We start from the raw sequence: 13,851 nt of genomic DNA, 5'->3' as shown, positions 1-13,851 counted from the left end.
AAAGATCACTCTTTTCTTTTGGCTTTCTATCCATGGTGGGATTGCAGTGAACCTTTGGAGATCTAGATTCAAAGCCGACCCTACTTTCCCTCGTTGCCTCTCTGCTTTGGAGAGGATTCAGCATTGCTTATAGGATTGCAGACAGGTGAGGATGATTTTTTTTTTTGGCGAAAAAGAGACTTCTATTAAGTAAGAAAGAAACTCGCAAGAGCAAGTTTTGTGCGGTGATACAACATGCCAGGCATGTAATAAAAACACCTCAGAGGAATGAGGTAGAAAGAAACCAAGGCTGGGGCTGAAATGCCAACTCAACCCTGTAGAAGTCTCAGCAAAGAAGGGAGAGTCTCTCCAATCTCTGAGAAAAGTAACTCTCCTGGAGGAGATTGCTTGAGATGATGGTCGCCCAAATGGCCATCAGAGTGTGTACCGTATCTGTCCAAGTACTGGCCAAGATCTGAGAAGGGTGAACCTGAGAACCCTCCAAAGCCTCAGTGCATTTGACTCTCCAAATGTGCCATGCTGCGATGCTAGCTAAGACCTCCCATGGAGAGTCAACCGATGAATGAGCAGCCCTGAAGAGAGAGGCCGGAACATCCTCTAGAAAGCACAACTCCACAAGGTGTCATCGGATGTGAAGAGCCCAAGAGGAGTCAAGTCTAAGGAAGGTAAGGAAGGGGGGCACAAATGTGAGTGTTTGAGGGGAGGGGTTCCTATCCTTCCGGAGGTGTTACCGGAGGCCAAAGGCCGCTGGCGTGAGAAGCATGAGTGTTGCAATGCTCTAATGTAATGGATCGCGGAGAGTGCACCGTGCAAAGGTGTGCGAGTGCCGTATGCTATACTTCAGTGAACGACGACGTACGAGTGCACTATGCTAAATGACAATCACTTGAGAACTCCACAACATAAGCAGAATAAGAAAATCTCGTCATACACTAGTGAACAATCCCCATATTGGAAAGAGACAAGAAGATTGAGAAAGTGACCAAGATGGCCAAAGTACATATCACTGGACCAGTGTCTCCAAGTCACAAGTCGCAAGTCACAAGAATACACATGTCTATTCCCATAGTAGACATAGGGTACACACAAGTCTCTCCACACTCTCTCCTTGGGGAGCTCGTAGCTCCAGCCTCTATCTCTCCTCACACTCTCCTTTCTTCCGAACGCTAAATGCCCCCTGCCGAATCTCTCTCCCCCCTCTCCACCTTTGCCTCCATCCTCATCCCCGCCTTGGAGGGTCCCTTATCCGCTGAGAATCTCCCCCTCTCGTCCCATTGGTCATCCTCTTATCTCCTTAGCTGTTGAGGATAGCCGTTGTGCTGCTGACTCTCTTGATGGCTACGGCGACCTCCTGACTCCCTGACTCACCAGCCTCTTCTAGTCAGGATGGTGTAAATTCTCCATGTGCACATGAGCTGGATCACCGCACCACTGAACCACTGAACCACTGTGTAACTGTAAATACTCCTGACTGCTCCATGTGCTAAGCTCACTCTCCATGTGCGCAGCTCTTGATGAGATCGCCTTGGGCATGATAGTCCTGGTTGACCTGTGGTTGACATGTGTTGACGCATGGTTGGCTTGGATAGTACTCTTGAATGAACCTGTGTGATCTACTCCTCGTGTCGTGTGGTAGACCTGTGTTGACACATGGTCAACACGTGTCGTCATGTGGTCAACACCTGTCGACATGTGGTCAATGCCTGTCGTCATGTGGTCAACGCCTGTCGTCATGTGGTCAGGGTTGTTTCTATTGTAACAGTGAGGTAGGGGGAATACAAGAGGAGGCGAGGAGCAAGGAAAGGGGTAGCAAAGAGTGGAAAGTGAGGCGGAGACGGAGCAGCAGCAAAGAGTCTAGAAAGTGAGGTGGAGATGGAGCAGCAGCAGGGAGGGAGGAAAGAGTCTACAAGGAGGTAGGGAGAGAGCAGTAGTAGCAAGAGGGAGGGAGGTGATGGTGGGGAGTGCAACGATGACATTACATTTCTCATTATAATCTTTATCAAAGTTAGTGAATATGCAAATTTACTTCCATGACCTTAAAAATGTGAGATGTCTTAAACATGGCCTAAAATTTAGCAAAACATTTTTTACAGTGAAATCACTCTTTACTCCTTTGGATATGGACAAGCTAGAGATATGGCAAGGAAACTTGTTGCAACATATCGCCTTTGCAGTGAGCAGTTGTCATCACAGGTACATACCTTTTTGTTCACTTACAAATCAAGGTGAATATATCATATATATACATACATACATAACAAAATTAAAAATAAAGAGATATCAACTGGAACACGAAGAACTACGTGAGGAGTTGGGAGAGCCAAAACAGCCTTATTTCTATCTCATGAGAAGCATCCATCTAAAACCAAGGAGATGGTTTAAAATATCATTTCATATGATACTATGCAAGAGGAACAAAATGCCAAAATCCTATACCCTAATAACTTCTTGCCCTTCACAAGGGCAGATGCATGGGCTTAGATGATTTGACACCTTCTTTTTTTATTGCTTTTTGGGACATGATTGGGGACCATATTACCTCAACCTTGCAGGGCGTCTGGGACTCTAGTACCATGCCTAATTACTTACCAAGGGTCTCCTTCATCTTATCCCAAGGGGAGGTTGCAGAAATTTCAGTGACCCTTCACTTTGTTGGGAACCTTTTATAAGCATCGCAGCCCTCCCTTCACCCCCCCCATGTTTGTAAAGGCGCCTTCCCCATATGCAAAGAATTATCTACAACAAAAGAGAATGGTAAGCATGATAGACCCACAAGAATATATTTATTACTTACAGCAGGAGATCCGTGAGCTCAAGCTCAAGCTCAGACTTGCAGCTCTAAAGAGGAAAACAAATGCATGGGAAGGGAAAGGCTAACAGGAAATCATTCATGAAGCACTGTAGATACACAATGTAGATACACAATACAACAGTACCCACACACAGATGGTGACGAAAGTCCAGTCTTTGTTTGCAGCACATTCTCCCAGATTCATGATAAGTAGATGGGTTCGTGCATGGCAGAAGCATTTTTTATAATATATTTTCCTTTTGGAAAGCTTCAAATTGGGCTATACGATATGGGACATCTTCCAGCCACAGCTGAGATGAGCTGCTGCTCCTCCCAGTGAGCTACTGCCCCCCCCTCTCCCTCTCTCAGCCAGCCCCCTCTCCCTCTCCCTCACCCTCGCTGCCCCCCCTCTCCCCCCCTCGCTGCTCCTCCTCTCCCTCCCCTCTCGCCAGCCCCCTCTCCCTCCTCCCACACCCTCCCTCTCCCCTTCCTCCTCCCCGCCCTCCCTCTCCCCCCCTGCTGCCCCCTATGTCTCCCTCCCTGCTGCCCCTACCTCTCCCTCCTCGCCCTACCTCTCCCCCACCCGTCAGCCCCCCCGACCCTTCTCCTCCCCCGTCATCCCTCTCCCCCCCCCTCCCCCCCCCTTCCCGCTGCCCCCTTCTCCTTCGCCCTCCCTCTCCCCCACCAGCCCCCCCGCCCCCTTCTCCCCCCCCGCCCCCCCCGCTGCTCTCCCCCTCCCCCCTCCCCGCTGCCCCCTTCTCCTCCGCCCTCCCTCTCCCCCGCCAGCCCCCCTGCCCCCTTCTCCTCCCCCGCACCCTCCCTCCCCCTCCCTCTCCCCCCCCCGCTGCTCTCCCCCCCAAGGAGACCCCCCCCCCAAAAAAAAAAAAAACCTCCTCCCTCTCCCTCCCCGCCCCCTTCCTTCCTAACTCAGCTCCCCACACCTCCCCCTCAGCCTACCTCCGTCTCCCCCTTCAGTCTATCCTCTCCTCCTCCTTCTTCCTACGCCCGCGTTCAGGGCGTCCTGGGCAATAGTTTCACGGACGGTTCAGTATTGGAATCGGCCTTTTCACATCGATTGGCGAATGGATCCCCATTCAGCCAATCTCCGTCCACCTCCACCGGCCGCGAGAACCGTCATTTTTTCAAAAGACGAGTTGCAGCAGCTCAAGAAAGATGTGGAATTAGAGGGCTCCACATCACTTTTTGCCCGCATCTTTGGGTCTCACCCTTCCAGATCACAGGCCAAAGATTGGATGCTGGCAGCGTTACTTGGAGACCTCGCCCCACACCTCAGGGATATTCGACTTTTGGGACGTGGATTCTTCCAAGTGGTTTTTGACTCCCACGAGTCCACAGCCCTTGTTCTCAAAGCTAATCCCCTGGCTTTGGGTTCAAGGAGGATCTTTCTTTTACCGTACACCTTGGGCTTCGATCCGGGAGGAAAGGCAGGTTACATCACTGTTCATTAGATTTCCTGGTCTTCCTCAGGTCTACCATCGACTGCTTGCCACTATCGGAGCCACATTTGGAGTGGTCACTGAGATCCCCTTCCTTCCTGGCATGCCTTCTTCCTCGACAGAGGCAGTCAGTGCAGACGGGGTGCCTCGTGTTAGGGTCATTGTCTCTAACCCTAACATCTCAGACGACCACATTATGCTTCAACGTCCAGACGGCTCTCTCTTTCGACAGAGAGTCGAGATTTCAGGTAGACAGGACCAATGTAGGATTTGCAGGACCCTTGGGCATTTTGCTAGAGACTGCTCAAGGAAGAGAAAAAGACCCATGAGGTCTTCTGGTGCGGCTTCTTCACGTACTACCATGACTGCACCTCCCCAGCACCCTGTACCATGCACTCCAGGACCACCAAGAGCAACAGGGCGCCCTGCTTCGTGCACCCCAGGACCACCAGGGGCAGCAGGACGCCCAATGCCCGCAGCACACCTAGTACCACGATGGAGAGCTATCACAGCGGCTCCCTTACCTCAGGAGGAGACTTTTGATCATGTTCAGATAGACGCCTTCTAGACTCCAGAGGTGGATGTTGCTGCAGCCCCATACACTACAGTTTCACATCAGGAGGGGTCTTTAGATCCACCAGCCCCAGTCACTTTGGTTTCTGACCCCCTTGGTTTCTGATCACGAGGGGGCTATAGGTACTTCTTTCCCGCAGACTGTTCCTGCCATAGTAAGGACAACCGAGAAAGTGCAGACGCAGATGAGGGCTCCTGATTCCTCTTCACCCGAGCCATAGGCCTCCTCAACCCCCAGCTCCAGTTCTGTTGATAGAGGCCTGGCAGGTCCTTCTCCTCCATCTTCCACGAGTGCATGTCTTCTTTGCACTCCTCGGCCAGACTTGCTTAAATCATTATTTTGATTGGAGGGCGTAAGATTGGTCTTCTCAATCTTTATGCTCCCAACAACAGAGGGGAGCGGATCTCCTTTTGGAAGGAGTTACTCTCTTGGGCCCCCATTGCAGATTCTTGGATCATTGGTGGTGACTTCAACATGGTTGAGTTGCCTTCAGACAAAAAGGGAGGCAGACAGGGTGGAATTCATTCTTTGGAGAGGGCAGCCTGGGATGCCTTCCTCTTTCAGTTCAGTGGCAGGGACACTTGGTTGGATGATGCCTTTCATATTATGCCATAGTCACTCCTGTACATGCCCATTCATGCATGGATTGACAGATTTTATGTAGACGATTGGGCACTTGACAGAGGAGGATCTGTATGCATTTCTACTGGGGTTTCCACCTCAGATCATTTTCCAGTGGTGTTGCAGATTCTTGAGCCTCATCGGAGAGGACGCTCTGCCAGTGTCAGGATTCCGGATTCTTTTTATGCAAAGGAGAGCCTCACGGAGGATATTTTACAGGAAGGGGATTGCAAGACTTTTCAGCACTTTTGTTCGCCTACCTTTCTATATGACCTAGGGATCAGTGGCTAGGCTTACTCTTTCAAGGTCCCAGGTATTTTTTGAGAGACTTGATTCCTCTTGGGCTCTTCACATTCGACGACACCTTGTGGAGTCGTGCTCTGTAGAGGATGTTCCAGCCACTCTTTTCAGGGCTGCTCACTCCTCGGTCGACGACTCTCCATGGGAGATCCTAGCTAGCATTGTAGCATGGCACATTTGGAGAGCCAGATGCACTGAGGCTGTGGAGGGTTCTCAGGTTCACCCTTCTCAGATCTTGGCCAGTACTTGGACAGATACGATACACACTATGATGGCCATTTGGGCGACCATGCATGCATCTCGAGCAGCCTCCTCCAGGAGAGTTACTTTTCTCAGAGATTGGAGAGACTCTCCCTTCTTTGCTAAGACTTCTACAGGGTTGAGATGGCATTTTCAGCCTCAGCCTTGGTTTCTTTCTACCTCATTCCTCTGAGATGTTTTTTATTACATGCTTAGCATGGTGTATTTCCACACAGAGCTTGTTCTAGCGGGTTTCTTTCTTACTTAATAGAAGTCTCTTTTTTGGAAAAAAAAAAAAAAAGTTGGGCTATACAAAGTGGTCAGTGTCTTGCTATTCTACTCTTGGATTTTAAAGAGGCATATGACATAGTAGAGTGGGGTTTTTGGAAGGTACCTTTACATGCTTTGGATTTTCAGATGCATGGATTAGAGGGGTTTCTTCCTTACATAGATCAGCCCACAACCACGCACTTATCAAAAGGAGAAAGGGGAGAGAGGTTTCATACTTCCAAATCAGTTTGGCAGGGATGCCCTTGTGCCCCTTCTTGTACCTATTTGTGGCTGAAGCAATGACAAGATTTTTAAGATCCCACACGGACATTATTATGCTGAGACTACCCCTTGAGGATCTCTTGGATAGTGAGATGGTTGATGATACTGCTTTCTTTTTGGATGCCACTACACAGAACCTCGCGTCTTTCAGAACAGCCTTGGATTTGTTTTGTATTGCAGTAGGTGGACACATGAATTGGAACAAATCCAATGCCTTTTGGATTAGTGACGAAGACACTTGAGCATGGGGGTATGATTTTGGTTTTATTTGGATTGAGAGGGGTGTTTTTGTCACATACTTGGGCTGCCAGGTTGGTGTGGGCATCTTTCCTTCACAATTGGCTCCTGTGTTGGAGAGGATAAGGAGTAAGCTTCTTTTTTTGAACTTAGCCAAACTTGACCTTGCTTTTGGGGTGGTTCACCACCACCACCACCACCACTGATAATAGAAGTCCCATGGCATGGTTTTTTTCCTCTTGTTGGTGGATACAAACCATATACCAATACATAAAAACAATGACTAGTACACTGATAATAGAAGTCCCATGGCAAATACACCATTAGTAAGCGGTACCTCGGGTGAGACATGAAGTGTCACTAAGCGACTTCTAGATAATTGAACGTGTCTGTACCAAGAGAGTGGAGGTGCTTTGTTGGAAAGTAGAGGATAGAATCTCTCACACCTCTCACTCCAATCGCAGCTCATATAACACTCAGTAGACTATGTTGATGATTAGACTCATACACAAGACCTTGCTCAAAAGAGATAGAGAGAGATAGAAACCAAAACCCAGATATATTCTTCCACAAGATGCGGGCTGACAAAAGCTTTGAGATGAGTAGAGAAGACAGCAAAGGATTGTTGTCACAACAGGACTGAGCACTCTCCTCTCTTCCTAGCACGCTTGCTTGGTGCAAGGTTGTCAATGTAGGTGATGAGGAATGAGGGGGAGTGGGAGGGGATTTATATAGGAGGGCTAGGGCCCCTCAAAGAGACCTCTCACGAATTTTTGTTTGCTTGCTGGTGCCGATCTGCAAGCAATATCACTCAGGTCAAGAGACCTCTCATGAATTTTTTGTGGAGTGGATTACACAGCACTTCAGATGTGATAGCTAGGGTGGCTTGGGAGACTCTCATTCTTCCCACTGAGGAAGGGGGTCTCAATATTATTGATCCAGACTTGCAGTGTAGAGCCTTGCTTAGCAAGATGGTGGTCAGAGGTTTGATGCTTGGTCAGGAGCCTTGGAAGGATTTTTTCTTATGCAGTATACAAACATGCACACCTTCTCAAGGAGGAGATTGGATGGACAGCTCTAGATGGATTTTTACGTCGGCCCGTCTCAGATCTCCTACTTCCCCTCTCATGGCTGCCATTCTGAAAGCTTGGGACAGCTTCAAAAGTACTATTCGGAGAGTTCCATCCTCCTCTTGTGAAGAAATTGATAGGCAGTCAGTCATGTGGAATGATTGCATACTAGATGAGCATGGCAGATCACTGGGCATGTTACATTATATGTAGTGGTCTAGGAGTTGGGACCTGCATCCACGGTGGGTGCTTGGAAAGCTTTCAGAATGCTTCTAGAGGATCAGAGAGCTCGTTCAGTTAGTCACCTCAGAGGAACTGCAGCCAGGATGCAGCAGATAGATGCAGCCATACCAGTGGAGTCGATGGATACAGATCATTTGCCTATTTCTGAGTCCACCTGGTTGGGGGCTTTTTTGAGGACAGGTATCCCTCTGTAGGTTATAGCCTTGCGGGATGCACATGAGGATACCCTTGTCTTTCAGGTTCATGCAAGAGGCAGAAACTCCATAGATCTTCTGAGGACATACTTTTGGAGGCTCCTTTTCAGCCTGTCAGGATTGCAGGATACATGGAGATGGGTAGAGACTCACAGTGGTATCTAGATCCAGACCCTGTTCTCCTAGCTATTGGATCTTGGAGGCTTTGGTTGTATGGAGGTTCCCCTATTAGATCCTTGCAGTGGGATCCAGGGGAATGGGAGTGGACAGTTGCAGGGCACCGAGAGAAGAGCATTCCCTTCTTTCGTTACACGGTCAAAAATGCCAAGAGATTCCAGCTCACAGTTGTAGAGGCTGGAGGCCCTCTAGAGCTCCTCATTGGGATACTTTTCAGATTTCTGCAGAGATGCAGAAAAACTTTTGGAGGAGACTTTGGAAATCCCTCAGGAATAGGAAAGTCACGTTATTCATCTCGATTCATGGAGGGATTGCAGTGAACCTGTGGAGATCCAGGTTTGGGGCTGACCGTACTTATCCTCGATGCCACTCAGCAGTCGAGTCAGTGCAGCACTGCCTTTGGGAGTGCACTCAGGTGAGGATGGTTTGGAAGGGTGTTGCTAGGATACTTCGCACTTTTCATAGAGCACCCTTCTTCATGACCTGGGGATCAGTTGCTTGGTTGTCACTCACTGGTCCACAGGCTTTTTTCAAGGGACATGACACGGACACAATGACACGGACACAGCTTTCTTTGTTCGATGACATCTTGTGGAGTGCTCCCTCCGGGATGGTCCGTTTACTCCATGCAGAGCTCCCCACGCTTTTGTAGACACATCTTGGGAATTCTGGCTAGTATCACTGCATGGCATATTTGGAGAGCCAGATGTACAGAGGCTTTGGAGGACTCCCTTCTCAGACTATGGCCAATATTTGGATAGATACTATACACACTTTGATGGCCATTTGGGCAAACATACAGGGAACCTCTAGGACTGCTACTGCTAGGAGGGTTGCTTTTCTTAGAGTTTGGAAGGATTGTCCTTTCTTCTCTGACTCTCCTTCAAGGATGAGGTGGCATTTTCAGCCGCCACTTGGGATTTTTGTTTGGTCATTTTGAGCTGTTTTTTCTCATGCTTGACATGATGTACTCCCGTACTTGAGCTTGCTCTACGGTTTTTATTCATACTTAATGAAGTACTTTTCTTGAAAAAAAACAAACAAAAGGGGGGCACAAAAATATAGTGTCACAGTGGAGACCTATCACTTTATTGGGCTCTTGCTATTAAATCCTGGCGAAAGAAATCAGCCTGCAGTTGCATCCCATACTTCTAGATCTTATTCATGATATGTAGACGAGATTTGTTCATGGTGGTAGAAGCATTTTTTGTCATATATTCTCTTTTTGTCCTTTATATTTTCCTCTTTCACATGCTCTCTACTTTGTACTTCTTCTTTGGAGTCCCGATCTGACCACCGGGGATCTTGTTGGTCCAGATCAATGAGCATTGCTGCAATTTGCTGCAAATTTATGCACTAGTGACCAAGATGTGACCCAGGTGTGACCAAGGTCTGATCACCCTTAACATGTTGCTCTAGTGAATAAGATGTGAACAAGGTGTGACCTAGGTATGACCAAGGGGTGTGACAATGGTATGACGTGTCATGACCGAGGTCTGCTGACCAATAGAAGTACAACACACGCATATTGACAGGGGGCGATGTTGGATGTGTGACAAGGGGCACATTCTCAATCTTTAATAAAAATCAGATCCATGATAGGCAAATATGCATTCAAAACTACATTTCCACAGGGAATATTTTTGTATTCTCCATACGTATTTACCAAATAAATTAATCTTTAACATAAGAAAAATCACAGGATATAGACAATTGTGGCTGCCTCGTCTCATGTTAATCATCTAATGGATTATGTTTTGTGCTTCTCTTGCAGGACCACTATGACTATGGAATGAGGGCAGTCATAGCCGTACTAAGAGCAGCAGGTAACTTGAAGCGGAAATATCAGGATCAAGATGAAGCAGTTCTAGTGTTGAGGGCAATTAGGGACGTGAATCTTCCAAAGTTTCTTTCACATGATATACCGCTCTTTGAAGGAATTATGTCTGACCTGTTTCCTGGAGTGGTGTGTAACAAAATATACAGTCCTATTTCCTTTCATTTATGCTCATAAAAATAAGAATAACTTTACTTCCCAAAAGAGCTTACCATTATGGACTGCCACAAAATTTCCTTAGACCTTCGTTACGCTCATTGAAAATGAAAGTATATTTACATGTATAAAAAAGAAAGTTTTTCTAAGTGCTTGAAAAGTTTGTGGTTTTGTTCTTCTACTCACTTGTATGCTTATCTGCTACTCGTATCTCTCTCTATCAGGTTTCTTTATATTTTTCCACATGAAGAGTTTCCCTACCACTGCACCCCCCCTAAGGTTTCTAATTCTTAGTAGCTGGAGCGCTCACCAAAACACTCTGCTCTAGAAGATGAGGATGAGATAGATCTCCTTCTTCCCTACTGGAGAAACAATTTTTTGCTTTCATGAAGTAGATTTCTATTAAGTATGAGAGAAGCACCAATAATAAAGCACTCAAGGCATAAATACATCATGCTCAGCATGAAAAATAAGTGACGAGATACCACCGACATATCTGTACATATGCAAATCCTGAAAGAAACCAAGTGTGTGGCTGAAAGTGCCGCACCATGGCAGTGCCAAAGTCAAAGAAGAAAGGAATGCTTCTCCATTCTCTAAGAAACAACCTCCTTGAGCTGATGCACATCTAGAAGTCCCCTGCATCCTTGCCTAGAGGGCCAACAAGGCACATATAATGTCTATCCAAGTGGAAGCCAAGGTGTGAGCAAGGTGGATGTGTGTGGCCATTGTGTGATCTCCCAAAAAGTGAACACGTTGTCCAAGGTGCAATGATCCTGTTGGAATATGAAGCCAAAGTGAGTCAAAAATGTGTGTTCTAGGTGGTCTAGGTGGTGTTTTATAGTCTAGTGAGTCCTAGACGTGGCACGTGTCATATTGGGAGATATCCCATAGACTTCCTAGAGTCTGGTGTCACACTATATAGTGTTGTACTTGTCTATTGTCTTTTACAACAGTCAACATCAAGCTATCAATACATTGTGAGTATTTTGGTTATTGCCTTGCACTTGTACTTTCTTTCCTTTCCATTCTACCTTTCATTATGCTTTCCATATTTCCATTCCGTTCCTAGCTAGATTCCATGTCTCTTCATATGGTATCATAGCCTTCCTTCCTAGCCCTTCCCCACCTCTCTTCTCTTTCCTTAGTGAGCTCTTCTCCTTCCTTCAGCTACGAAGACGTCCTGGAGTGCTGCTGTTTCTGTTGCTCTCTCTGTGACCTACGGACGATGTGATGCTTCTATCTGGATCTAGAAGCAGAATCACGACTTTGTGTCTTCAAGAAAGTTGTAGAGGACCTTAAGTACTACAATTTTTGTTTTTACATCATTGCAATCCGAGTTTTCTATGACAAGATATAGCTCCTTCAAAAAGTGACAAAAATTCTTCCAGCGCGTGGATTTTGTTCTTGAGTTCACAGGATGATAGGTTCCAACCTACTGTCACTATCTTCATCTCCACCTCCATCTTTTGCTGCTCCAATTGGTGCCCACGAAGCTAAGCTATAGCTGTCCACGAAGCTTCTCTTGCTGCCCACGTAGCTATCCTCTCTGCCACCATCTAGCTGCCCATGCTGGTTCTAGCTGCCCACGCTGCTGCTCCTGCTGCTCACGCTTCTCCTGTTGCCCACGAAGCTCTATCTTCTCACCATTCGAGCTGCCACATTGCACACCTCATCCGCCTTCTATAACGGTGTGTAGACTCCACACTAATTTGCAGTAAGAAGATAAAGAAAAATGATCTTGATGTGAGGTACGGTTACTTCCCGGCTTCTCTGATTACTTCTCTGATTGCCCGTGGTGCTAGGCTTGCATATTGAGTGACTCTACTAGTCCTTGTGGCACCTTCAGCCTCTACATCGACTTTTTGGTGACTCTCCATCTTCTATTTTGAGAGTCATGCCATGACCGCTCCATGTAGCTACCCCATGGACTTCACCGGACACATATTTTGGGGCATCCATGCCTAGTGCTTCATCAACATCATCATCGACTCGCAGGGATGTGCACACATATGCAGTGGCCACTTGGAGGACATCTCTTACTCCTAAGAGATCTATTTTTATTATTCCTACAGCTTGATGTATTTTGGGATCCTCTGCCCTGGGTAGTAGTCTCCCTAAAATGATATGTAACTGAGTGTTTGGTTGTCATTGAGTCTAAAGGTCCTATGCCTTGGATAGTCCTCCTAAAAAGATGTATTGGTTTTCCTATTTTGGTGTGTGGCTTCCTAGCATGTCCTGTTATGAAGCCAAGGGGGGATGTATTGTGGGAGCCATGTATTGGCATTGATAGGTCTATTTGTTTATCAGGCCTGTGGTTGAGAGTTCCAAGATGTTGGTGCATTGGTCTCCTAGACCTCTAACTTGATCATGCATCCATGCATGATGAGCCTTTGAGCCATGCTAGATGAGGTTTCTATGTTATGCTCACTAGCCTCTGAGCCATGCTAACTTGCCTTTGAGATTGTGTGGGAGCCATGTCTAGTTCTAGATCGGCATGCACAGTTTTGATGACCGTCATTGTCATGTTATGTTATTGGTTCTATTCCAGTAGTCTGTCACCTTGCTTTCATGGGAGGGTGTTGGAATATGAAGCCAAAGTGAGTCAAAAATGTGTGTTCTTCAGTAATGCCAGGAGATTTCAGCTCAGTAGTAGAGGCTGGAGACCCTCCAGAGTTCCTCATTGGGAGACTTTTGGTATTACTGCGGATCAGCAGAGGTACTTCTGGAGGAGGCTCTGGAAATCCCACAGGAATAGAAAGATCACTATCTTCTTTTGGCTTTCTATTCATGGAGAGATTGCAGTGAACCTTTGGAGGTCCAGATTCGGAGCCGATCCTACTTGCCCTCGTTGCCTTTCTGCTTCGGAGTCTATTCAGCATTGCTTATGGGATTGCAGGCAGGCGAGATTGATTTGGATGGGGATAGCCAGGATCTTCAGTCACTTTGCCCATTCCCCACTCTTTATGACTTGGGGCTCGGTGGCTTGGCTTTCTCTTACAGGACCTCAGGTTTTCTATGAGGGACTTGACTCCTCTCGGGACATTTCGGTTCGACGTCATCGGGTTGAGTTCTGCTCGTTGGATGTGGTTCCACACCGTCCCTTTACAGCTGTACATGCCTCTATGGATACCTCTTGGGAGATTATAGCGAGCATAGCAGCCTGGCATATCTGGAGAGCCAGATGCACAGAGGCTATGGAGGGTACTCAGGTTCATCCCTCGCACACATTGGCTAGTATCTGGACAGACATCGTACACACTCTGATGGCCGTATGGACGGGTATGCAGGGGGACTCCCGTGCAGCCTCAGCTAGGAGGGCTTCTTTCTTCAGGGAATGGAAGGATTCTCCTTTCTTCTCTGAATCTACTACAGGGTTGAGATGGCACTTTCAGCCTCATC

The 13,851-nt window shown here is 47.3% G+C and overlaps 1 protein-coding gene across 1 annotated transcript in view; it reads left to right on the top strand.

Moving 5' to 3' along the window:
• Window positions 1-13,851, top strand: part of LOC147902241 (uncharacterized) — a 180,072-nt gene that overhangs the window by 105,827 nt on the left and 60,394 nt on the right. The window contains 2 exon segments of the mRNA XM_087374462.1: window positions 2,094-2,193; window positions 10,231-10,422. Of these exon segments, the coding sequence (XP_087230588.1) occupies window positions 2,094-2,193; window positions 10,231-10,422 (292 nt within the window).

The sequence above is a fragment of the Dipteris shenzhenensis genome, chromosome 5 (assembly GCF_047967505.1).
Source record: "Dipteris shenzhenensis isolate YYH24624 ecotype China chromosome 5, Dip_SZ_1.0, whole genome shotgun sequence".
Lineage (NCBI taxonomy): Eukaryota > Viridiplantae > Streptophyta > Polypodiopsida > Gleicheniales > Dipteridaceae > Dipteris > Dipteris shenzhenensis.
This window is presented reverse-complemented; position numbering and strand designations above follow the sequence as displayed.